The sequence below is a fragment of the Equus caballus genome, chromosome 10 (genome assembly GCF_041296265.1).
Source record: "Equus caballus isolate H_3958 breed thoroughbred chromosome 10, TB-T2T, whole genome shotgun sequence".
In the NCBI taxonomy this organism is placed as follows: Eukaryota; Metazoa; Chordata; class Mammalia; order Perissodactyla; family Equidae; genus Equus; species Equus caballus.
The window spans coordinates 9,356,214-9,381,651 of record NC_091693.1 but is presented as its reverse complement, the minus strand read 5'-3'; the positions used below and the strand labels follow the sequence as shown (position 1 = coordinate 9,381,651).

Sequence of the window (25,438 nt, the reverse complement as noted above, 5' to 3'; positions counted from 1 at the left end):
AGCCCGGCCCCGGGAGACCCCGCCGCCCTGCCGGGCCCGGGGCTCGGGGACCCGCCCACACCTGAGCCGTGCCCGGAGGCGTGCTCCACGCCGGCGCAGCGGCCAGTGCTCGCGCTGCAGGCGGGGAAACTGAGGCCGGGGCGGGGCGGGGCCGTCCTCCCCTCCCCCCGCGAGCCCGAGCCCCCGCCCCCGGCCGGCCCCGCCCCGTCCAGCCGGTGGAGGCCCGGGCGCGAGGCGCGGGCGCACAGCGCGGCGCGGGGCCGGCCCGGGAGCACCGCGATGGCAGCGCAGCGGCTGGGTAAGCGGGTGCTGAGCAAGCTGCAGGCTCCGGCGCGGGCCCGCGGCCCGGGGGGCAGCCCCCGGGGGCTGCAGAAGCGGCACGCGCGTGTCACCGTCAAGTACGACCGGCGGGAGCTGCAGCGGCGCCTGGACGTGGAGAAGTGGATCGACGGGCGCTTGGAGGAGCTGTACCGCGGCAGGGTGAGGTGACGAGGGGCGTGGGGCGTGGCGCCGGCCCGGACCCGCAGACCCCGGCCGGACGCCCCGGCCCTCGGGGGTTTCCGGGTGCTTGTGCTCTTGGGGCACACGCAGCCCCGCTCACGCCAGAGGATGCACAGCCGGGGCCAGGCGCTCGCTGGCCCCACTGGCCCCGCCATCCAGCCTCGATGGCGCTCTGCTTGTGGACACACACGCTTCAGTCTCCAGAGATGTGTCCAGACACCTGGGCAGGGCCAAGGGTTAGCATGGGAGGGGCGAGGAGGCAAAGTGGCTCTATCTGGAGAAAGGGTGGGGGGAGGAGGATGTCTTAAAGCCAAACATAGACATGGTGACAGCAGAGATACAGCCACACAGGAACACACAGCAAAGGAAGCAGCAGCATTCACAGACGTGCCGGATGACAGGCCATGGCCTCTCACAGACACAGTGACAGGAGCGACAGCCATACACAGACTCTCAAGGATGAAAGCTGTGGTCACTTACAGATCAACATATGCTACAGCTGCAGGCACCCACAGACACAATAGCACAGACCACAGCCACGTGCAGACACACAACTACACCCACACAAAAGGACTCCACCTACGGCTCTGATAGATACACACTGGCACAAGCTGTAGGACTCACAGACAGTGCAAGCTACAGCAGCTAACCCCGGACTCCAAATATCTCAAGGAACAACCATCCATTATCTCCTACAGGCGAAACACAACCACATGCAAACACAATGACAGATCCTGCGGCCACTCAGACATAAACTAACAGACATGATAGCCACCCCCAGACAGAGCTCCGCGGAAGCTGTGGGTCCAGACACACAACGGCAGAAACTACAGCTGCCCCTGGGCACACGGGACATAAGCTACAGCCTCATCTGCTGACACACAAGCAACAGACAGACATGCACCTTCCACCTGAGTCTCTGCTTGAAGTCACACTTTGTACAACACACACATGCTGCGGAACACAACCACAGACACGGATGGTCGTACAAGTCCCCGGACACAGGACGCATGAATCCTCCGCTCAGCACGAAGGTGGGAGAAGTCACGGCCCCTCCCAGTGACCCGAGGCCCCTCTGTTCTCAGACACACAGGTGGGCTCGTACGGATGGTAGGTGCCTCCTATGAGGTCGTCCTCAGACTGGGGGCACTACGGCTGCCCGAGACGCATGACGATGAGACAAGCACAGCTGAGTGAGAGCCACACGCCTCACACCCGCAGAATTGTAGGCCCTTGTGCCAGCCCCCCACACGATGCCACATCCCTCTGCACCCTCACGCCTGCCCTGGCCCTTGGCATCAGCTCTGGCTCGTACGCAGAGACTGCCACAGGCGTGTAACACCCTTATACACCTTCCATCCTTTGCTGAGCCCTGTGCTCCATACGCTCAGCCCCCACCACCCAGCCCTGGTGCCTGTGAGAAGTCAGCAGGACTTTGGATGGGGGAAGGAAAAATATGTGGCCTCGGATTTTTTGCCCCGACAGCTGGGTCCTGTCCCCCACAGGGGTGCTGAGCCAGCTTGCAGCTGGCCCTCTGCCCCAAGAGGCCATTCTAGGAGTCCCCCTCTTGGCTGCTCAAAGTTGGGCTCCTGGCTCATCCCACCCACCCATCCACCCACCTTGGGGGCCTCAGTGGTCATCTTCCTGGACTCACGGGGATTTGCTTTGGTCCACGGGGTTGGCCCCGAGCCCTCCTCACTATTCCTGTCCCCTGGGCCAGGGCGGCCCCCAGCAGGCTCGGGCTTGCCCGCTGCCCTCCCCTGCACATAGTGCTTAGACTTCTCCTTGAAAGGGCAGAGCCAGCCCCTCTCCTGAAGCTCAGAATCCCGCATTCCAAGACTGGACCGGGCCTGTGTCCTGCTGTGGGAACTGGGGCCAAGGAGGGAGACCTGTGCCAGCCTCGAGGCTCCAGGGCCCAGGGGCCCAGCATCCGAGCTGGTACAGGCCCCCGGGCCTCTGTCACCCCATCTGTCACTCCTCCCCCCAAGGCCCAGATGTCCCGCCTAGGCGGTGCTGTCCCTGACTGCCACATTATTGCTCCGGAAGCCGCCAGCTGGTCCCTGGAGCCAGCGGGGCTTCTCGAGAGCCTTGGACAAAGGCGGTGTAGGGGGGGAACCTGACCACCCCACCCTCCTGCTCTAGGAGGCCGACATGCCCGACGAGGTCAACATTGATGAGTTGTTGGAATTAGAGAGCGACGAGGAGCGAAGCCGGAAACTCCAGGTAGGTGGAAGGGAAGCCAAGCCGTCCTCGACTTCGCACCTCCCTAAAAACCACAGCACGAGTTAAGGTGTTTACTGAGCAGTAACTATGTGCTGTGCCCTGTTTCAATTGCTCTACACTTCTTAACTCATTGAATCCTCACGAAACTCTCTGAAGGGTCTATCTCCATTTCATTATTATCGCTATTATTATCTCCATTTTCCAGATGAGGAAAATGAGGCCCAGAGAGGTTTAATTACTGGCCCAGGGTCACACAGCTCAGAAGGAGCAGAACTGGGAGTCAAAGCCATGCAGTCTGGCTGCAGCGTTCTTGCTCTTCCGGCCCGTGCTCTCCTAGAGGCAGGAAATGCTGTGTGACCTTCTTGCCCTCTCTGGATCAACCCTGCCCCCAATTGCCCTATAAGAACCTCAGGCTGTGTTCCTCCCCTGAAGCCATGTGGGAAGTCCACCGTGGAGTCTGACTTCCATTTGTCTTGTTGCCTTGGGGCTTTGTTGGAAAAGGGAAGGGGCCGGAGGGCTGTGGATGTTAGTCATTTACTGTTTTCTCTCTTTTTGTGGGGCGGGGGTGTTTAGGGACTCCTGAAGTCCTGCAGGAACCCCACAGAGGTGAGATGTCCCTGTTCCGGGCCCTGATCTGGGCCCCTGCACCCTGCTGGGAGGGGTCTCTGGAGGAGGGAGGAGCTGGCCGTGCCCAGGACGCAGAGGGGCTGGGGGAGCCCCCGTCTCTCTCAGGGCCCTCTTCTCATGTCCAGCGTGTTCTTTGTCCTCCCCACTCCTGTCTCCTCTCTCTCCCATCTGCCACGGGGGCTCCAGGATCTCCTCCCCCGGGACCCTCCCCTGTCTGTCTCCCCTTTCTGCCTCTGCCCCGCCCCTCTCCCCTGTTCCTGCCTCTGCCACCCCGGGGCTCCCTCCCCACCTCTCAGGGGCCCCCATCCTTCCAGGCCCCGGAGGCTCCTGGTCCAGCCCCTCCCACTTCCTTCCCTGCTTTAAAAGGGAAAAATATTCATGTTTCTCTAAGCAGCTCTGGGCTGCCTGGGGGACAAACGTCACTGTGTGTCTGTCTGCCCTGGAGCTGGCCCAGGCCTCTGTCCCTGGGGGCCCTCCTGGTCAGCTCTTGGCCTGAGAAGCATGCTGAGGTCTCTGTGGTGCAGTATCTTTCTCAGTCCCTTTGTCTCTCTCTCTAGCTCTGCATCTCGCTTTGTCTCTGTGTCTCTGTTTTGGTCTCCATGTCTGGGTCTCTGTCTCTCTCCATCTCTCTCTCGCTGTCTCTCGCAGTCTCTGTCTCTCCCTATCTTTCTCTCCATATCTGTCCCCATCAGTCTCTGTCTCTCCCTATCTTTCTCTCTGTATCTGTCCCCATCTCTCCTTCTCTGTGTCTCTTTCTCCGTTTTGCTCTCTTTCCCTGTCTCCATCTCGCTTTCTACCCCCATCACATTCTCCTCCATCTCTGTAGCCTCTTCCCCTCCCTAACCACCTCCGCGTCCTCCCACGGACCAGGATGCTGGAGAAGGAGGGCCCAGGGCAGAGGGGCTGGGCTGGGCCAGGTAGGGCCCCACCCCTCTCTGTGTCCTCAACACCCCCACCCTGTCCTCAGGACTTCATCCAGGAGCTGCTGGGGAAGCTGCGGGGCCTCCACAAGCAGTCAGGCCTCCCCCAGCCCAGCCTCTCGGGGGACGGCAGCCTGAGTCCCCCACAGGACCGTGCCTGGACCGCGCCACCCTGACCCTCTCTTGCCTCCATGGCCCTCGTGTCCCCCGCCCCCAGGCCATCCTGGCTTGTTTGTAAGTTGTATTTAATGGTTCTGTAACAATAACACTGCTTGCCTGTGTGTCCTCTCCCTGGTCGTTGTGGGCATCCCCCCACCGGCCCCCCCTACCCCCCCCCCCGCCCCCTCCGTGTCTCCTCGTGTCCCAGCGCCTGCAGCTGGCCCTGACAGATGGAGAATCACTCCTCCCAGGCCAGAGAGCATGAGAACAGGCCCTGTTGGCCTCCCACCCCCGGGACTCATATCCTGTCCCCACCTCCCGGGACCCGGGCATGTGGGTGGCACTCAGGGCCCCTGTGGGAACGCTGGCTCATGGTCGCTAGGCCAGGGGAGATGCACAGATCACCACAACACCCCATGAACCAACCATCCGTCCGCTCCGTGAATTTTATTGGGCACTTATTATGTGCTGGCGTGGCCATTGGTATCGAGGCCACAAATATGAGCAGAAGATGGTCCCTGGCATCAAGGTGTTCACACTGGTGGGGGACAAGGGCCTGTGTGCAGAGGGTTAGAGCAAAGTGTGCTGAGTGGTCTGAGGCACTTGGGAGCCCAGGGAGTAGGAGGAGCCGTTCACTCTTGGGGTGGGGGAGAAATTTAGGAGGGCTTCCTGAAGAAAGTGACAATGAGGCAGGGCTTTGAAGGACGCATAGGAGTTTGTGTGGAATGGGTACCGGGTGTCTGAGGACTCTGAACTTGGGGGTGGAGGGATTGACATGAGGCTGAGCCAGAGAAGATACCAGATATTGGCAGGGCCGACCACCAAGCAAGATGGGCAAGTCCCTCAGAGCTGGATTAGGGACAGCTCTGGGCTGGGGCGTGGGGGGCCTGAAGCGTCCAGGGGAGGGGCTGTGATGTGGTTATTTACCGAGAACTATGGGAATGTTGGAGTATTCGAACAGCGGCTCTGGTGGTCCCCGTGGTCCCAGCTGTGGATGGTCAGGAGATGGGTGGGGCTGTGGCTGCCCTACCGACTGGGGCGGGGCCAGAGCTCCTCCCCGCCCCCTGACCCCGGGACCGGGCATGTCTCCCCGCCCCCTGCCGTCCGGCACCCCTGCCAGGATCAGGCACCTCTCCCGGGGGTCTGAGCTCCAGTCCAGCGGGAAGAAAGATGCCCCTGGAGAAGAGCCTGGGGGGGCCCTGGCCTGGCCAGCCCTTCAGGTGGCCTTGCTGTCCTTGACAGACAGACCTCAGTGCCCCTCCCTCCACACAAACACATCAAGGGTGGCTGTGTGGAGATGGAGGAACCCCTCCTCCTGCCATCCGAGCCCCTCGGCCCGTCTCCAGACACCCCGCTTGGGCCTCGGGGACTCTGAACTTCCCTCTCACAGAACCTGGTTTTGGTTCCTCATCTTTGTGGAGGTGGTTTGTGCTCGAAACCCAAGTTGTAAAGTCCTGGGTGTGCCACACACAGGCTGGGCCTCTCAGTTTCCTCGTCTGGAAAATGGAGACTTCACAGATGAGGCAACCGAGGCCCAGATTAGTGATGTCGCTTGCCGAGAGTCACACAACTTGGAAGTGGTGCTGGGCTTCAATCCCAGACATTTTGACCCCAGAGCGCAACTACTTAACTCCTACACTCCAGTGCCCATATCACCATAGCGATGATTGCTATTCTTCAGTGGCAGGAAGAGGTTGGCTAATTCAGACTAAAGTGTTAGTGACTGCTCACAACCCTCTGAGATATCCTCTCTAAAGGGCAATACAACTTGATGGAGAACAAGGCTACAACGAAAGGATTGAGAAGCAGCATACTGTGGTGGGTATGAGCCTGGACTCACTTACTGCGTGGATTCAAATGCTGTCTTTCCTACTTCCCAGCTGTGTGATCCTGAGCAAGTCGCTTAACCTGTCTGTGCCTCCATTTCCACCTCTGTAAAATGAAGATGATTATAATGGTACCCGCCTCACGGGGTTATTGTGATGTTTAAATGCACAGATCACAGACTAGCGCCAGGCACATAATAAGCAGTCATCAACCTTATCATTATAAGGAGGGGCTGGACCACCAGCTCCTACAGCCACCATCCCTGGCCAGCAGGACGTCCTGCAAGCCCTCTGACATGGTAAAGCCCCCAAGGACACAGTGGACCTGACCTGCCGCCCTCACCTCTTGGGGGGCTCCCTGCCTCCCAGGGTCTGGGGTCTGTTTCCCGCTCGGTGACCAGGTGACGCTTTTCCCCATCTCACCTACGTCTCCATGCACTCGTTCCCTCTCCCTCTTTCCCCGCAAGCTCACCGTTTTGCACCTGTTTCTTGGTGGTATCCCAGTGTGTCTTTACGCAGATGCAAGCAAGGCCGAGCCTGTATTCTGGTCCCCGGCTTACCCCCAGCGTGCGCCCTGCGCGCCGCTCCGGCCTTGCCTGTCTCCCTTCCCACCCTATCCGGGGCGCCTTCATATCATGACCCGCCACCTGTTGCCACCCTGCCTTCATCCCTCCCCTCTCTGTCCTTCATCACCACTTGTCCCTCCCTCTCCCCCGCCCCCAGGCTCCCTCCTTTCAGGGCCCGCAGACGCCATCCCTCTGCCCAGAGCCCCTGGTCCGCATGCAGACGCAGTGTAGTCTCAGACAGGCGTCCCTGGGCCCCTTACCTAGACGCCACCGTCAGTCACCCGGATTTATTTTCTCTGTGGGACTTATTACTCTGAAATGATTAGATTGTCCCCACTGCCCCACCTCTGGAACATGAGCTCCTCGCCTGCCTCCAGCGTGGCTCCACCCGGCACACAGTAGGTGCTGGCGCGGTCACAGTGCCCCCTGCTGGCCACGTGCTCCTCCGCAGGGACCCTCCCCGTGGAGAGCGGGGACTCACCGCCCTCTCGTGGCTGTGCGCGTTGGTCTTAAATTACACCCCGATCGGTTTCTCCAGGACGGATCCGCTGGCCTTTAATTAGAGGAGCAGGCTCCCGCGGGAGGTCTACAGGGCGCTCACCCGTCTTTATCTCGGATCAACACCAGCCGCTTTGCCAATTAGGGTGATAAATATTAGGAATGGGCTGGCGTCGGTCATGTGACCGGTATTCACAATCGGCTGAAATGTTTTGATAACACTTCTCACCCCCGTGATAAAGAGGGCAGTAAAGCTCCTAGAGAAGGGATTATCCTGGTTGATATAAGATCGACCTGCAAAAATCAATATCATTTCACTAACACTGTAGTAGCCAAAGAAGACATAATTTTTAAAAAAATTGCGCAGTTCTCAATAGCAACAAAAACTATAGTTTATCTAACAACTTAATCAAAGATGCATAGGCCTTGATGGAAAAAACATTAAGATGCCAATAAAGGATATCGAAGATAATCTGAAAAAAATGAGACCAACCGTGCCCTCGGCTAGATGTCTTAATATGATCCACATGTAGGTTCTCTCCAAGTTAGCCAGCATAGTCAAAGCAATCTCAGTGGAAATTCCAGGTGGATTTTTTTGAGATACTTGATAAATCCATTGAGCAAAGGAGTACGAATAGCTAAATCAACATGAAAAAGGACCGGGGGAGGGCTGGCCCTATGAAATATGAAGACAGGCAGCAAAGACAGTGTGGGCTTGGTGCAAGAACACGTGAACACACAGAAGGAACAGAACTGACTCCCAGGCACAGATAGGGACATGACAAAATGCTAGAGGTGGGACTGCCCTCCCGTGGGGAAAAGATGGGTTGCTCATTGTGGCTTTGGGAAAACTGGCTAACTATATGGAGAAGAAAAATAGATCCTTACCTCACACCGTATACAAAGGTAGAGTCTGAATGGAATAAAGACCTAAACATAGAGAATAAAACTGTGGCGTGAAAGAAAACGGAGGAGAATATCACTGTGACCTGTCCACCCATTCTTTGACATGCCTCCCATCAAAAAGTGGCGTCTCATTCCTCTTGTCTTGAGTGCAGACCAGCCTCGGCGACTTGTTTCTATGAAATGAAATGTGATGGAAGTGGTGCCGAGTGGCTGTCTTAGTCTGCCAAAAAAATACCATAGATGGTGGTTTAAACAACAGAAAGCAATTTTCTCACAGTTCTAGAGGTTGGGAAGTCTGAGATCAGGATGCCAGCATGGAGGGGTTCCGGTGAGGACTCTCTTCCTAGCGTGGGGACAGCTGCCTTCTTGGGTGTCCTCATATGTCACAAAGAGAAAGAACAAGCTCTCTGGTGTCTCCTCTTATGGGGACACTAGTCCCATCAGACCAGGGACCTGCCCTCAGGACCCCATCTAAACTTAGTCTCCTCCCATAGCCCCATCTCCAAATACCATCACTTTGGGGGTTAGAGCTTCAACACAGGAATTTCGGGGGGCAGGGGAATGACACAAACATTCAGTCCGTAACAGTGACTTCTGAGGCTGGGTCATAGAAGGCTCCAGCTCAGTCCTCTCGGCATGCTTGTTCTTGGAATCCAGCTACCGTGATGTGAGGAAGCCCAAGGCGCATGGGGAGGCTTGGTGTCCCAGCCGACAGCCAGCATCGACTGCCAGACGCAGGGGTGAGAGAGCCCGGAGGGAGAGGACTCCAGCCCTAGATACCATCTGGCTGTGACAGCAGGAGAGACCCCCAGGGAGAGGAGCTCAGCGAGCCCCGACGCTCCCAGAACCAGGAGAGAGACATGTCACAAATGACTACTGTTTGACACCCCCAAGTTTAGCGTAGTTTGTCACGCAGCCAGTGATGACAGGAACAGGAACTTGGGGTGGGGAAGGACTTCTAAAACAGAACTTCAAAAGTGTCAGCCGTAAGGGGAGAAAGTTTGATGAATTTGATACGTCGAAAGTTTCTGGTCGAGGAAAGACATCATGGATGAAGTTAATATTTAATCGACAGAGTGAGAGAAGACATTTGCAACATCTGAGACTGATAAATGATTAAAATTCAGAAACTAGAGCCGGCCTGGTGGCATAGTGGTTAAGTTTGCATGCTCCGCTTTGGCGGCCCAGGGCAGGTTTGGAACCCCAGGCACGGACCTACACACCACTCATCAAGCCATGCTGTGGTGGCATCTCACATACAAAATAGAGGAAGATTGGCACAGATGTTAGCTCAGGGCCAATCTTCCTCAGCAAAAATAATAATAATAATAATTCAGGAACTGCTGCAAATCAGCATCAAAAGACAGCAACCCTGACTGAAAGATGCCAAAGGGACATGAACAAACAATTAAGAGAAGAGGAAGCTGGAATGCTCACCAGCACGTGAGGAAATGCTCAAAATCAATAGTAATCCTAAGGATGCAAATTAAAACAGAAATGAGATACGATTTAACATGTGTTGATGGGAGAAAAATGAGAAAGCTGGAGAATGCCAAGTGTTGACAGGAGCAGCAGTGGCGTTGACCCACAGAACAGACCAGTGGGCACGCACATGGTGTGTGGTCATGCTCCGTGAGTGAAGTGGATGAGGCCCTGGCCCGAGCACAGGGAAATAGGGCCCCCATGCCCTGCGGGTGGGCGTGGATCACGGTCCAGGCTTCTGGAGAGTGGCCCATTCACCCATCCACAGATGTTCATGAGCACCTCTTAGGTGTCTTGCGCTGTTCCAGGTGCCAGGTGATAAGAGGAGCTCAGATTCTAGCAGGGCAAACAGACAATAAACAGTATAAATGAATGAATCATATGGTGTGCTAGAAGGTGGTGAGAATTACAGAAAAAGTTAAACGGAAGGAAAAAAAATTAAACAGAGTAAAGAGATTAGAAGTGCTGGAGGGGGAAGATTGCAATTTTGAATAGGGTGGTGTGGTGGACAGAAAAATGGCCCTTGTTCTTTGAATACGCATGGTTACCATAAAAGAGGCTGCTTAAAGTTGACCCACAGCTCAGTGATGCTCTTTTCTTTTCTTTCTATTTTTCTTTTACTTTTTCTTTGAGGAAGATTAGCCCTGAGCTAACATCCGTGCCCATCTTCCTCTATTTTATATGTGGGATGCCTGCTACAGCATGGCTTCATGAGCGGTGCCATATCTGTACCCGGGATCCGAACCGGTGGACCCCGGGCTGCTGAAGTGGAACATGCGCCGCTGGGCCAGCCCCTGCTTTTGGGTTTTGCATCTATGTTGTTTTAGGTGGGTCCTGAGCAGTGCTCCATCCACAGCCCACTGTTCTCCTCTGCTGAGGCAACAGCTTCTGGAATATTTTACCCAGCGCCCCACGAAGGATGAGCCTATCCCGTCCGGCTGGTGGGGACAGGCGCTGTTCCTTTCAGATGGCCTCGTTCCCCAAACGCGAGTAGTTCCTCACAGACATGCGCTGATCAGCACCCATGAACACTCGAGGGGCCTCTGCAGATCTCTGGGGTCTCCCTCTGCAGCTGTCTCCTCTCTGGTTCTCCGTCCTGCAAACTCTCACCACCTCACTCTCCCCAGACCCTCAGCTCCATCTCTTCTGAGCTCGGGGAGTCCATTGGACTTGTAGCAGAGGCAGAAAATCTTCCCTCTACCCTGCAAGTTTCCCTGGCTGGGGCCTTGTAAATTAGCCCGACAAAGGACAGCTCAACAAGAGAAAAACAGACACTTACTAACATCGTGCATACACATGGGAGCGCTCGGCGATGAGTAACTCAAAAAGGTGGTTAGAACTTTGGCTTATAGAGCATCTTAACCAAAAAACCCAACTTTTTAGAGAAATGACGAGACAAAGGAAAAGGACTTTGAGTTCCTAGGGTGGCAAATTGTGGGAAGGTAGAGCTATGGGGGAGCTAGTGGAAGGCGAGGGCTAGTTAGTAAGGTTTGTAGTGTAGGTTCCTCTGGGGGTTCTCGGGGGTGATAAGGAGCTGGAGTTGTCTGGTGATTAACTGCTGTCCTTCCTGGCAGAGGGGGAGGGGACACCTTTACAAATTCGTGTCCTGCTTATAGGCAAATGGGGGAGGGCAGAGAGCTTTTCTTCTCCATTGTCTTTGGCTCAAAACGATGCTGTGGCCAAGTGGCATCTTTCTGCTGCCCCTCAGACTCCGCCTGGGTCCCCTCCATGCGTTGCACACTGGTCGCACCTTCCAGGCCGTGCTCGGACAATTATAAGTGTCACTTCATTTGTTTTCCATCTCTCGGGGGTCACTGTCCTTCACGGCCTGATATCCCAGATCTTGAAAACCGTTATTTTATATATTTTGTCTGTTTTGATTGTTTCTCTTGTCACAGGCAGTAAGGCAAATCCAGTCCCTCTTATTCCATGCTGAGCAGAAGGAAAAGTCTCCGTACAACCTATTTTAAACATACGTTTATTGCTTATCTCCTCCCTCTCGAAAATCACCTTCAGGAGGGCAGGAATTTCTGCCCTTTTTTTTTTCCATGCAAGATTCACAGTCCTTCAAACACTGTCTGACACGGGGTGAGCACTTGGTAAATATTTGTAGGATCGATAAACAGGTGGACGAGGTGAGTCCTGTTATTATTCCATTTTACAGATGAGGAAACTGAGGCACAGAGAGGGCCAGTCATCCGTGAAGAGAGTCAGACTCAGGCAATTGGACTCCTGAGCCCAGACTTTTAACCACAAGGCAGCTGCCCCTCTGCTAAACGTGGGCTGAGCCACTTCTCTGACTTTCAGCTTCCTTCAACTGCAACTTGGCGCTGTGTACCTTACAGCAAGGGCTGAGTCTCCCATGGCTGGAAATTCTCGTACCCCCAACATGAGGGTGGAGATTCAGTCAGTGCCGTGGGCTCGGGGCCCAGCATGCGCGCACAGTCGGTACACATTCTCTGAACCATGAATGAATGAGAGGTGCGGAGACTCAGACGGACTCAGATTGGGTCCATTAGGATTCTTTGGTTGCAAGCAACAGACCTCATGGTGCAACTAAGGACCTCTCTACGTGGGTCCACTGAACAATCCCAGGGAAGGACTCTGATTGGCTCAGTCTGGGTCCTGTCCTGTCTCTCAGACAAGGGGGTGGGATCACATCCAAAATGGCAGCTTCTAATTGGACCACACGGTGAGGGCAGTGGAGGGGGAGCAGCAGTTCACTGAAGGTGCGGGGAGGGTTCTGTTTGAGCTGCTGAGGGTCCCATGAGGATTGAGGGTCCCGTGGGAAACCTTGCCCATTGGGGAAGGGGAAGGAAGTCCTTGCCCTGGTCAGTTGATGGCCAGGCAACCGGAGCTTCCAGGTCATTCGCCCACAATCCTCTTTGTCTCTTTCCACAACCCAGCCCTTGGTCGCGGAAGATATGAAACATGCCACCAGCTCCTGAGAGAGTCCCCGCATCCTGCTCTTGGCTCTGTACGTAGCCTCTTTATTAAAGCTGTCTGGCTCAGGTTATCCTCACCTGGCTGGCCCTGTGTTTCCTCCTGGGGCCATAATTGATACAGCCAATTCCACCTCAAGCCAGCAGTGCACCTCGAGGTCCACCTACTGGGCCAGGACTACAGCTCTTAAGCATCAGTGGCTCCTTCGTGTCACCACTGCATTCCTCATTGGACGCAACAGAGCTTTATGGCGGTTTTGTTCCTGTGGAGGGTTGGGGAAAGGTTCCAGCTGGCTGCTGTGGATATCACGGCCGCTCAGCTCAATCTGCTTTCTCTTTCCAGATGCTTTCTTTAAAATGTGCTCCGTTCTTGGGATGTGTACATATTTGGCGTGCAAATTGCGCTACAACTAACTGTTATATTTTTTTCATGAAGCGTCCCCTCCAAGGGTGTATCTCTAACATTCGGTCTTGGTAGGTCTCTGACCTGACCCAACAGCGAGCCCAGATGAAATGCCCTGTTTTTAATAATGGAAATTTACTTGTCTTGCCCCACAAGAACGCTATTGAAGGATGGGAATGTCAGATTCCAACGTCCCTCCCATGAAGCCATCTTCCCGCCCCCCTGCCGGGGCCCAGTAGCAGGCTAAAAATTGCCTCTCAAAAGGGGCATACCAGCCAGCAGTGGGGACAAGTCTCTGAGTCCAAAACCCTAAAGGCTGGCCCACGTGGCAGCATTTCACTGGCAAATGCGCCACTCTCTTGGGAGGCTGGACTGAGGGTAGGGGAGCTCTTGCTCCTGGCACGGGGGGCGTTCACAGGACAATCCTGCACGTCAGCCTCACACCATGGCGTCTTTTGCGTATATGTGTTCTTGCAAAATGTGTCCTGATGTACTGTGTGCGGATATTTCCATCCATGCAAGTGGAATCGGATTAAGCATCCTGCTCTGTTTCTTACACTTGTGTCTCAGCACTGTGTTTTAAGGATCCATCCATGTTGCTCTGTGCATAGCTCAACCCATCTTCTCATTGCCACACAGGGCTCCCCATTGTGTGTCCCCACCGGTTACCTGCCCACTCCCCCAGGGTGGCACCTGGGGGGCAGCTGGCTCCACCACCACAAGCGATGCTCAGTGGCCGTCCTCGGCCATTCCCCTTACAGACCCGTGAGAGAATTTCCAGAGGATGCTCCCTAGGAGCGGAATTTCTGTGTTGCAGGCTTTGAGGATACTTAATTTGACTGTAGGGAGGGAGGGGCATATTGCCCTCCGGAACTGCCACCCCAGGCCACACTCCTACCCACAGTGCATGGGGGTCCTGGGTCCCCATATCCCCCCCACCCCCTGGAATTACCCAGTTTTCTCATTTTTATCAGTCTACTAGGTACAAAGTGATCTCTCATTGTTTTTTTCCCCATATTTTAGTGTGAAAAATTTCAAACATGCAGAAAAGTTGAAAGGAATTTTACGATGAATACCCATATCACTGTGCTTTTAACTTCCATTTTTCTGAGTACCAATGATTTTGAACACATTTTCTTATGCTTGTTATTTTTGTGGTCTCCTGACATTTAAGTATTCATATCCTTTGCTCGCCCTTTGTTGTAGGGGAGGTGGCCGTCTTGTGGCCTTGTAAGAGTTCTTGTTATTTTTTTAAATAAGGTTTATTTTATTTATTTATATATTTGTTTGTTTGTTTGTTTTTGGTGAAGAAGATTGTCCCTGAGCTAAGGTCTATCCTGTTTTTGTCTGTTTTGTATGCGGGTCACTGCCACAGCGTGGGTTGATGAGCAGTGTGTAGGTCCTCGCCCGGGATCCAAACCCATGAACCCTGGGCTGCCAAAGTGGAGCATGCAAAGTTAACCCCTACGCCATCAAGCTGGCCCTAATCTTGTTACTAATTCCTTGTCAGTTTCAGACATAGTAACAATCCTCTTTCATTCACCTATTAACTTTGTTCATGGCTCCTCCCTTGAGCAGAATCCTTAATTTTACATATTTTGGAAAATTTCAAACATACATAAAGTAGAGAGAATAGTACAATGATCCCCCACTTAGCCATCCTCCAGCTTCAACAGTTATCAATGCATGGCCATCTGATTTCAATTTTCCTCCTTCGCTCTTTTACTTTTTAGCTAACACTTTCTTTTCCAACATTTTCCCATGAAAACTGTCAAACATATAGAAAAGTGGAAATAATTGTTCAGTGGACACCCATATACCCACCAGCTGGTCTCTACCATTAGCTTTTTACTCGACTCGCTTTATCACACGCCTATTCCTCTGTCCGTCCCCCCATCCATGCATCGTATTTTTTGAATGCGTTTTAAGTAAGTTCCACTCCCTACCTCTAAACGCTTTAGCAAGCAGATTATTATGAGTTGAATTGTGTCCCCCACAAAAAAAGATATGTTGGGGCCGGCCCCGTGGTGCAGCGGTTAAGTTCACACGTTCCGCTTCGATGGCCCGGGGTTCGCCGGTTCAGATCCCAGGTGCGGACATGGCACCGCTTGGCAAGCCATGCTGTGGTAGGCATCCCACATATAAAGCAGAGGAAGATGGGCACGATGTTAGCTCAGGGCCAGGCTTCCTCAGCAAAAAGAGGAGGATTGGCAGCAGTTAGCTCAGGGCTAATCTTCCTCAAAAAAAAAAAAAAAAGATATTTTGAGGTTCTAACTCCCAGGACTTCAGAATGTGACCTTATTCAGAAACAGGGTCGTTGCAGGTGTAATTCGTTAAGATGAGGTCACCCTGGAGCAGGCTGGGCTCCTATCCAGGATGACTGGTGTCCTTGTAAGAAGACGGCCGTGTGAAGACACAGACACACAGACACACAGGGAGGACATCATGTGAAGACAGAGACAGAGAAGGGAGGGACGTGGCCATAAGCCAAGGAACCCGGGGGCTACCAGAAGCTTGAAGAGGCGAGGAAAGATCTTCCTTTAGAAGCTTTGAGAGGCCATGACCTGACAGACATCTTGATTTTCGACTTCCAGCCTCCAGAACTGAGAGACAATAAATTTCTGTTGTTTTAAGGCAGCCTGTTTGCGGTACTTTGTTAAGGCAGCCCTGGGAACAAGTACACATATCCTGGAGTTCAAGGTTTGTTTGCTTTTTTAAGGTCAAATTTGTACACAAAGGATGCAAAATCTTAAGTATGCTATTCGACGGGTTTTGACAAATGATTATACCTGCGTCATCCCAACCCCTATCAAGAAACACAACATCATCATCATCCCAGAAATAGCCCTCACGCCCCATCGGCTGTGGTACTTGAAAGCAAACCCCAGTTTTAAACCACACAAAAAACTCAGCCCTGGCTATCAAGTAATTTGAACCACAAATATTTCATTATCTATCTCAAATAAGTAATGGCTTTGCAAAAATCGTAACCACAATGCCATTATCACACCAACAAAATTAATGATAAATTCTTAATATCTTATAGTACTCTATGTTCGAATGTCCCGATTGTCTCAGAAATGTCTTTTGTTTTTAAATGATATCTTTTGTTTGTTTGTTTGTTGCAGAGAACGATTCACCCTGAGCTAACATCCATTGCCAATCTTCCCCCCTTTTTTTTCTCTTCTCCCCAAAGCCCCAGTGCATGGTTGTATTTCCTTGTTGTGTGTCCTTCTGGTTCTCCTATGTGACCCATCACCACAGCATGAAAACTGACAGACGGGTGGTGTGGTTCCGTAACTGGGAAAGGAACCTGGGCTGCCGAGGCAGACAGCACCGAACTTTAACCACTAGGCCATCAGGGCCGACTCTCAGAAATGTCTTTTTAAGTTGGTTTGTTCGGGGGCCAGCCCTGTGGTTGAGTGGTTAAGTTCATGTGCTCCGTTTTGGTGGCCCCGGGGGTTCACTGGTTTGGATCCTGAGTGCAGACCTATGCACCGCCCATCAAGCCATGCTGAGACGGCGTCCCACACAGACGAACTAGAATGACTTTCAGCTAGGATGTACAACTATGTACTGGGGCTTTGGGGAGGAACGGAAAACAAAACGTTGGTTTGTTCAAATCGGGATCTACACAAGATCCACACATTGTGTTTTTAATCTACAGGTCCGAGGACCTCCAAGGGTCCAGAGTTCTTGGGGTCTATGACCTTTGGTGGGAAAAAACTTACATCTTTATTTTCGCTACCCTCTGGCTAAAAGTTAACATTTCTGTCAATTATGAATTTTGGCAACAAATCACAGTACAGTTGGCAGAACCTGTGACTGCTGCTTAAGATAGATGACAGGTGTTTCATGGCACATTACAGTTGTTGCAGAGATCCTGAAATCTTGGTTTTACTCATCACTACTTAGAAATTATAGTCGTTATTGGATCTGCAGCCAGATCTTATTATTGAATGTATTAGTAAGGAAGCACATACATTGCCATATCGCAATTTTTTTACTAGCTACATATCAAGACATCAAGCCTCCTCTGTACTCCTATGGATTTTATGTCTTTACAAAGATGATTCTGAAAAGGGGCCCACGGGCTTTGCTAGATGCCAAAGTGTCCCCAGCTCACAAATGGCTGACAACACTTGCTAACAGCATCCGCTCCCTCCCTGTCTTTAAAGCCAATTATTTGTTGAAAATCCAGGTCATGTGGCCTTGTGTTTGCCTGAACCAAGGTAACAAAGATTTTCTCCTATATTTTCTTCTAAAAGTTTTATAGTTTTAGGTTTTACATTTGGGTCCATGATCCATTTGGAGTTAATTTTTATGTTTGATTTGAGATAAACTTTTATGTTCCTTTTTTTTTTTTTTTTTTTTTTTTTTTTTTTTTCTGTTTCTGTATCCATATCCAGTCAATCCAGCCCCGTTTGTTAAAAAGAGTTTCTTGGGCCGGCCCAGTGGTGCAGTGGTTAAGTTTGCACATTCTGCTTGGGCAGCCCAGGGTTCACCATTTCAGATCCTGGGTGCGGACATGGCACCGCTTGCAAGCTATGTTGTGGTAGGCGTCCCACATATAAAGTAGAGGAAGATGAGCATGGATGTTAGCTCAGGGCCAGTCTTCCTCAGCAAAAAGAGGAGGATTGGCGGCAGATGTTAGCTCAGGACTAATCTTCCTCAAAAAAAAAAACAAAACAAAACGCTTTCTTTTGCCACATTCCAGATTTGGCCAAAGAAATTCTTAATTTCAAAGTGATCAAATTAACCAATTATTTTTACTTTGTTGTTTTTCTTTTGAAAGATTAAAAATTCTAAAAAAAAAGTGTTGTTTCCTCTTGCTGCTCAGTGGCGAGAGTGGTCTACAGTTTCTTCTGTGAACTTTATAGATTTGCCTTTCACATGTAGGTCTACAATGCAGCTGGTGCAGCCGATTCTCACGGGGACCCAGTTCCCAAACCAACTGTCCATCCAGCAGAACTTGCCCCCCCTTTTCTAGTGAGGGACACAGCCCGGAGAGGGGAAAGCGTGGGGGCTGGCCTCAGAGGCTATTGATCCAGGGATCACGGCCTCTTACATTTTCCATGTGGCTCATTGTCACATAATCCTAATATATGGGTAGATGCTCCTTCGACCACTGCAGCTTCCGTGCCTGATGTCTCTTGTCCTCTCCCAAACCCCAGCCTCTTCCTGGACTTGTCATCCCCGATAATGCAGCCCCTCCAACCTCAGTTCCGTGCTTCTCACTCTCCATCCATCTCCGCCTCTCTCTCCAGCTCCCTCCTTCCAGCACCCTGACCCCATCAGGACCTACAGTCTCATTGACCTCACTCCCTTTTGCTGTCCTTCAGCCCTTCAAGTCTGTGTCACTCATCAAAATGGCTCCCTTGCATCCACCGTCAAACCTTCTTATTTGTTATTCTCACTTGGGAAACCTCCAACCTGGTGTCAACACAAATAATCCATAATCAGTCTATAATTCAAAACTGGGGGGAGTTTATTATGAGCCAAGCCTAAGGAGCATTTGGCCCAGGAGAGGACCTTCACAAGGGAAGGAGGCGCCCCAGAGAAGTGGGGTGTACAGAGTGGTTATATCCCATCGTGGAACAAAGACCATACATCACATATGGCAGGAATATCCCTTTTACAACAGTCACAGGAGTGCTTTGCTGGCACAGCTGGCCAGTGGTCACAAGGTGAACTCAGCAAGCGGGCAATTAATCCTGAGTCTCTGGGAAGAGATGCTTATCCTTCAAGAAATGATATAGGGGAAGCTACATCTCTGTCTTTAGGGGCATCATTGTTGGTTTGGGGACATTTTAAATGTTAAAGTAGATGTACAATGCATGCTCAAGAGGCCACCTTTCTGGAAAAACAAAGTCAGGCCAAATTAGTTCTAAACCCAATGGCTTCCTCACATTCTCCAATATATCCTATTGCTTGTCATTTATGCATCATTTTCCCCCTTTTGATAAATAATCTTTCTCTGGAAAGCACTGATGATCAGAATATTGTCCCACGGTGCCAGGGTGATTGCTGGCTGCCTGGGTCCATCATGTCCCTCGGCTCTAGGCCTTTATTTCATTGATTTGCCCAGTTATCCATGTTGGGGGGAAATAGTTGGACAAGTATAGAGGAATATATTAACTGAGGAAGCGTTTCATAGGTTTTTCAATTAATTTTAGCTTGTTGCACAAACTTCGTATATGAGCTTTTACATGAATCCTTATGTTTACACTGTTTACAATTATAGAATGGGTACAGTAACGATGATGATAATTCAATATTTGAAAAGATTAGTTTTAAAATGAATTGTTAGGCATAGTCTTTGTCAGAAGAGGAAATTTGTCCAGGGTTGTGAGATCAATTGACCTTCTCAAGTTGCTGAGCAGTCATTACTCTAGCCTGCATGCCAGTCTTACAACACTGAGTAAAGGAAACAGTAGTTAGTTAGAATATTATGACTAATGCAAGAATTCCAAGGAGGACTAGAAATAGGAATTGCAATCCAGATCGAAAAAGTGAACCAGTACCTGAAGGGAGCCAACCAAACAAATCAAGACTGGGTGTAGAACCATTTAAGGCATTTACCTATTTTTTTTTTTTAATGTGCTTTAGCAGAGATGACACATTGGAAGATTCATCACGTATGAAAACACAGCATTCAGTCTGAATGACTGCACACTTACCACCTTGGGGTGCTGTTAGAATATCTAAGGCCATTCTATTTTGAAGGACAGCCTTTCTCTTTAAAAACATTTCAGTATTTAATAAGGCCATTCCTGCTTGACTATTGTTGAGTAAGTTTCGTCAAGGCTTCTATGTGATATGACCTCTTCTAACCCTGAGGAAGGAACAAAGACAGTCACTAGGTGGTTAGACCAGTGGAACACTGAACAATCCCGTCTGGCCTTAAGGAGAGGAAGATTGGCAACAGATGTTAACTCAGGGCGAATCCTTCCTTGCACCCCAGGGAAGCCCAGGGAGCCGTGTTCTAGCCATCCGGGAGGTAGCAAGGCCAGGGGTTTGTTCCACATAACCACTGAGGCCCATTAGGAGCCACCCAATAAACACTTGGCCTTTGAGACCAGTTTCTTCCAAACCAATCTCTTTCTTTAAGCACGATGGTATTCTGACACGACTCGGGAGATGTCCATCCTATATTTCGAGTGCAATTTGGTAGTTTTTGTTTGGAATGATTTCTTTGCTCCCAACATAAAGGTGCTGGTATGTTTAAAGATCCGTGGCTAGGAGTTAGCCAAACATAGCCATCCCGAATATGTGTGAAACCTTCCACAGTTCTTACTGCAACATCTGGCTTCTTTTGTTTATTGGCAAATTATTGGGATCATTGGATGGTCTGAGTAAAGAAAAAGAGGACCTGTGCTCTACACTGTTAACAGTATGGGCTGCTGCCAGGTTTCAGGATCATAATTAGCAATGTCAGACAAACCGCGAACACTGGCCCTAGATCCTTCCATCATAATAAATTGCTTTAAGGCTTTCCAACCCATGCCTTGAAAAGGAGAAACCCACCAAAGCAGCCCAGATGTACTAGAAAGGAGAAGTCGGCCACACATCCAACATTTGGGCTGAGTTTTATGTGTAGCAAGGGAACGTACCCATTGCGAAAAAAACACTGTCATCAGAGGCCCATGCAGACGTGGACTGGAAAAACAAACACAGTACCAGGAAAATCTTCAATGGCATATTTGTGATTAATTAAAAGTTTTTGCAATTAGGTTCTAATCTGCCTTTTCGAGTTGAAGGGGAGTAAATTATTGGGGTGGGTTAAAAAGTAAGGCAATTTAGAAACTGATGATTGTGGCAATTGTGTAGGGTTAGGCAGGACCAGGGTTTAAATGGGGAGATACAAGGTTGGGAATACAGGCCTGGTCCAGAGTCTTGGACAGCTGTGTACGACAGATGCCGTCTTCTTCTCATCCTAGTTTGGAGATATTTGTCTTGGTCGGTCATCAAAGCTGGGGGTCAGAAACAGGAGTTGAAATCCACTCAGGTGCAGAAGCCTTTTTTAAATGAAAAATGTGAATCTGTGAGCCTGTGCCTTTTAGTTTTGCAGCGCATGACTGGGTAAAAGCACCTGATAGGATCCTTTCCAACAGGGCTGCAAAAAGTCTTATATCCAGTGTCTTTTTCAATAAACACAATCTCCAGGTTGTAGTCCATGATCCCTAAGGTCTTTGTCTCCCAGGAGCTCACTGTGAAAAGAAGCAGCTGCCAACCTCTCATTGCTTTTAAGCATCTCAATGAGACCTTAACAATAATGTAAGATCTCCTTTAAGCAAAGTTCATTTGTACATTCCTTCATCTAATTGCATGGGCTGTCCAGTTACCATCTTGAAGGGGACAGCCGATATTGACCAAAGGGTGTAGATCTAAGACGGAGGAGCACCAGTGGGAAAGCTCCGGCCACGAGAGGTTAAATGCTTCCGAAAGCTTTGCCAATTGAGTTTTGATGGTGCTGTTAGTTAAAATGTTGCATTATTGGCCAAATATCACAAATAGATTGAATTATTTGTCCAGTGAAATGAGTTCCCGGTCACTGTGTGACTCGGTAAGAATTCCCCAAATAAGAATTATCCTTTCCGATAGTTGTTTACCTACTGCGAAGGCCATTGCTCTTCTGCAAGGAAGGGCCTCGACCCAACGTGAGAACGTACAGACCGTTACCAAGATATACTTAGATCCTTGAGATGGTGGCATTTGGACAAAGTCCAACTGCCATACCTCAAAGGGTCCCTTAGGAGGAGGAACGTGGCCTTGTGACACACGAAGTGGTTTCTGTGGATACTTGGGGCATATAACACAACACGTAGAGGCTTTATGAGCCACCGCGAGAGAAAGTTTCCAAAAGCATTGTTTTCCCCATAAAATCATTTTTTCAGGAGCCCAGTAGGTCAACTGATGTATATGATGGAGCAGTGGCAATTGTGATCCAAAAGGCACTGTGGGTTTTTTATCGGACCCAAACAACATCTGCGAGGTGGTGTCGAAAATTACCCCTTTTCGTTGCCACATCTGTTTCTCTTCTTCCGTGGCGATTTCTTGAGCCGGTAGAAGGCAGTCTTTTCCTTGGTTAGCAGAGTTAACAGGAAGCAGCGGGCATTCTCAAGGTTGGACAGGACAAGCCTTCAAGCCTTCAAGCCTGCTCACTTAGCAAATGCATCAGGAAGTCATTTTCCTTTAGCTTCTAAAGTATCAGAGTTGGAAGGCCCTGGTATTTTAATAATTACTAAGTGTCTCAGTAACTGTATAGCATTTAATAATTCTGCAACCTGTCTCCAGTCCCTTATAGGTTGTCCTGCAGAGCTTAAAAACCCTCATTGTTCCCACAGTAATCCAAGGTTGTATGCCGCCCCAAAAACATGACAGCTGTCAGTGTAGATATTTGCTACCTGCTCTCTGACCAATGGACAAGCTCAAGTTAAAGCAATTAATTCAGCTTGCTGTGTTGACTTTATTTCTGGTACATAAGAACTTTCAGTTATGCCCACTGAGGACATTACTGCATATCTGGCCCGATAATGTCCTTGCTCATCCTTTAAGTAAGACCCATCTGTAAACCAAATTAGATCAGCAGTATCCATGGGAGTCTCTTGCAAGTCATTCCTAGGAGTCAGAAGGTAATCAGTTAATAAAATGCAGCGTGGGCATCTTCCTCCTGTGGCGCTGGGGGTAAAGTTGCAGGGTTAAGATTATTCCATTGGGCTAAGGGAATATTAGGAGCAGAGAGCAACGGAACTTCATAGGAGGGTAGTTGGCTTACAGAGTAATGCTGTTCATGATGGAAATCTAGGAGACACTCGATGGAGTGAGGGACATAAGTTAAAGGAGACCCAATCACTATTTCTTTGGTGGTCTTGCGTAAGAGGGCTGCTGCTGAAATGTCTCTCACACAAGGCGGAAAACCCTCTGCCACTGCGACTAACTGCTGGCTGGAACGCCCTCTAGCTCGATGTGGAGCCCCATGCTTTTGAGTTAAGATACCCAAGGCATTTCTTTTATCTTCATGGACAAAGAGGAAAAATGGCAAGCTGTAATTAGGGTGCCCTAGGGCTGGGGCTCAAGGCAAAATAGATTTTAAAGTAGTAACTGCTTCCTCTCCTTCTGGTGTCCATTCAATTAAATCAAGCTGGTGAGACTTTACTAATGTCTGTAAAGGCTGGGCAATAAGTGGAAAGTTAGGTACCCAGTTCCTGCAACATCCAGCTAGTCCCAGGAATCCCCTTAACTGCCTCTTTGTCTTAGGGAGAGAAAAAGCCAAGATCCCTTTAATCCTCTCAGCATCATCCTTAGATAAGTGCTGTAGATATTTTCCAACAGGCAGGGAAAATTGGAGTTTACCCTTCCACACTTTATGCGCCTTGGATGCTAACTGTTGTAACAGATAAATCGTGCGTTTCTCAGAGTCCAGCTTAGTCTTTGAACACAAAAGCAAAACATCCACATACTGAATTAAGGTGGGGTCTTTAGGGAACTCCACATGAGCTAAATCAGCCTTGAGTATCTGGGGAAAGTCAGTACGTGCTCTCAGGATAGCCCTGTGGCCTCCCTGTCCAGGTGCTGGCCAGCTTCCCACATGAAGGCAGAGAGCTATTAACTGTGCTTTTCTCTGGGGATGCTGAAGAAAGCTCTGCGTGGAGCAACTACTGAGAAACAGCAGCTGTTAGTTGCAATGGCCGAGAGCCGACTGTGTGGATCTGGGACCACAGGACATCGGGGAATCACGATGTCGTTTATAACTCTCAGAACTTGAACAGGGGGCCAGCCCCACAGCCGAGTGGTTAAAGTTCTGCATGGTCCGCTTTGGTGGCCCAGGGTTCTTGGGTTCGGGTCCCAGTGTGGACCTACTGCACTCATCAGCCATGCTGTGGAGGCATCCCACATACAAAGTAGAGGAAGACGGGCACAGATGTTAGCTCAGGGCTAATCTTCCTCACACACACACACAAAAGAACTTGAACAAATCTCCAGCCTTTCCCATTCGGCTTTTTTACTGGCAAGATAGGTGTGTTACAGAGACTAGTACAAGGAATTACAAGTCCCCTTTCAAGAAATTCCTGAACAATAGGCCTTATCCCATTTAATGCCTCTGGTTTAAGTGGATATTGTCGAATATTAGGTAAATGTTCAGAGCTGTTGACAGTCACCTTAATAGGAGTGGCCAATTTAATTTTCCCAATATCTGAAGAGGATGTTGAGTATAATTCTCTAGGCGCTTGTAATAATAGGTCATCAGTCTCCTCTTCCTCCATCTCACTCACTGATTTTACCATCTCTGGCTTTTCAGTAACTACATTTCGGTCAGCATCTCGATTTTCTAGATTTGGAAGCATTTCACACTTTTGTGAAAAGGCAATCTGGGCATCGTATGCTTCCAGAAGATCTCGTCCAATCAAATGAATTGGAGCATGCTTTACCAGGGGAAACACGTGTTTTCCCGTGATGGTTCCTAATTGAAAAATTATTGGTTCTGATTGAAAAACCTGCACTGGAAAATTTGAAACCCCTACCGTTTGAATGGGCTGTTTACTCCAAGGACGAGGACAGTGAACAAGGGTCCAGTTAAGGTCAGATAATGTGGTCCCGGGATCTACAAGGGCCTGTAAAGTTTCCCCTGCCATAGTTATCTCCATTTCCCCCAAGGTATTGGTGAGGAGGAGGGGAAATGCCCTCGGAGCCTCCCTGTTCCTGCTCACTGTTGCGAGCTCCAAATCCCACTTGAGTTTACGACAGTCTTGTTTGAAATGACCAGGTTTTTTGCAATAATAACAAGCATGGCCATTCTGTTTCTATTTCCATTCAAAGGATGGTTTCCGTTGGGCCCCTAAGCTATCGTCATAAACTTCGTGGCTTTTTCTTTCTTTTGTAAGGTTTTAGAGAGTTTACTCCCAGTAGTGACAAGAGCACTAGTGTGCAGTAAAATCCAGTCCAATTCACGTCTTTTCATTAACTTGGCTAATCCCTCATCTAACTCTTCTAGGAAAATTGAATTTAAAATTGGATCATTTTGATGATCCTGAAAACTTTGGGGAGCCATCCTGGAGCATGGTTTGAAGATTTTCTCCAGCCTTTCAACATAATCAAAGATAGATTCTTCAGGTCTACAATTGAATTGCTGGACTTCGGCCAATCCACTCTCCTGGGAGGAACTACAGGAACGGCTCTCTATCGTTCCCGAGCAACATCTCTACAGTTCTGGAGTTTCCTCAGGCTCATGTTGACGAAAACCCTCTGGGGGATTTCTCCAACTGGCTGCTTTTATCCATTTCTTTGCTTTGCTCTCAGACACCGGCAAATGCACAAGCCGATATAAATCTGAATATCCTCGTGCGTATGTTCTAACAATTACATCAAATTCTCGTGCAAACCC

General features: G+C 50.2%; 1 protein-coding gene across 3 annotated transcripts; it reads left to right on the top strand.

Annotated features, from left to right (window-relative positions):
- The first annotated feature begins 68 nt into the window (after positions 1 to 68).
- On the top strand, positions 69 to 25,438 carry PPP1R14A (protein phosphatase 1 regulatory inhibitor subunit 14A). 3 transcript variants are annotated; one of them, XR_011422350.1, is made up of 5 exons: positions 196 to 480; positions 2,644 to 2,724; positions 3,298 to 3,330; positions 4,319 to 4,505; positions 25,049 to 25,438. XR_011422350.1 is itself a non-coding variant. In XM_023649631.2 (4 exons), the coding sequence occupies exons 1-4, from the start codon at positions 280 to 282 to the stop codon at positions 4,445 to 4,447; spliced, it is 444 nt and encodes a 147-aa protein (XP_023505399.1). In that variant the 5' UTR covers positions 69 to 279; the 3' UTR covers positions 4,448 to 6,390. The 3 variants fall into 3 exon arrangements, 1 of the variants encoding a protein (XP_023505399.1); XR_011422351.1 differs by lacking the exon at positions 25,049 to 25,438 and adding an exon at positions 12,615 to 15,686; XM_023649631.2 differs by lacking the exon at positions 25,049 to 25,438 and having other exon boundaries at positions 69 to 480; positions 4,319 to 6,390.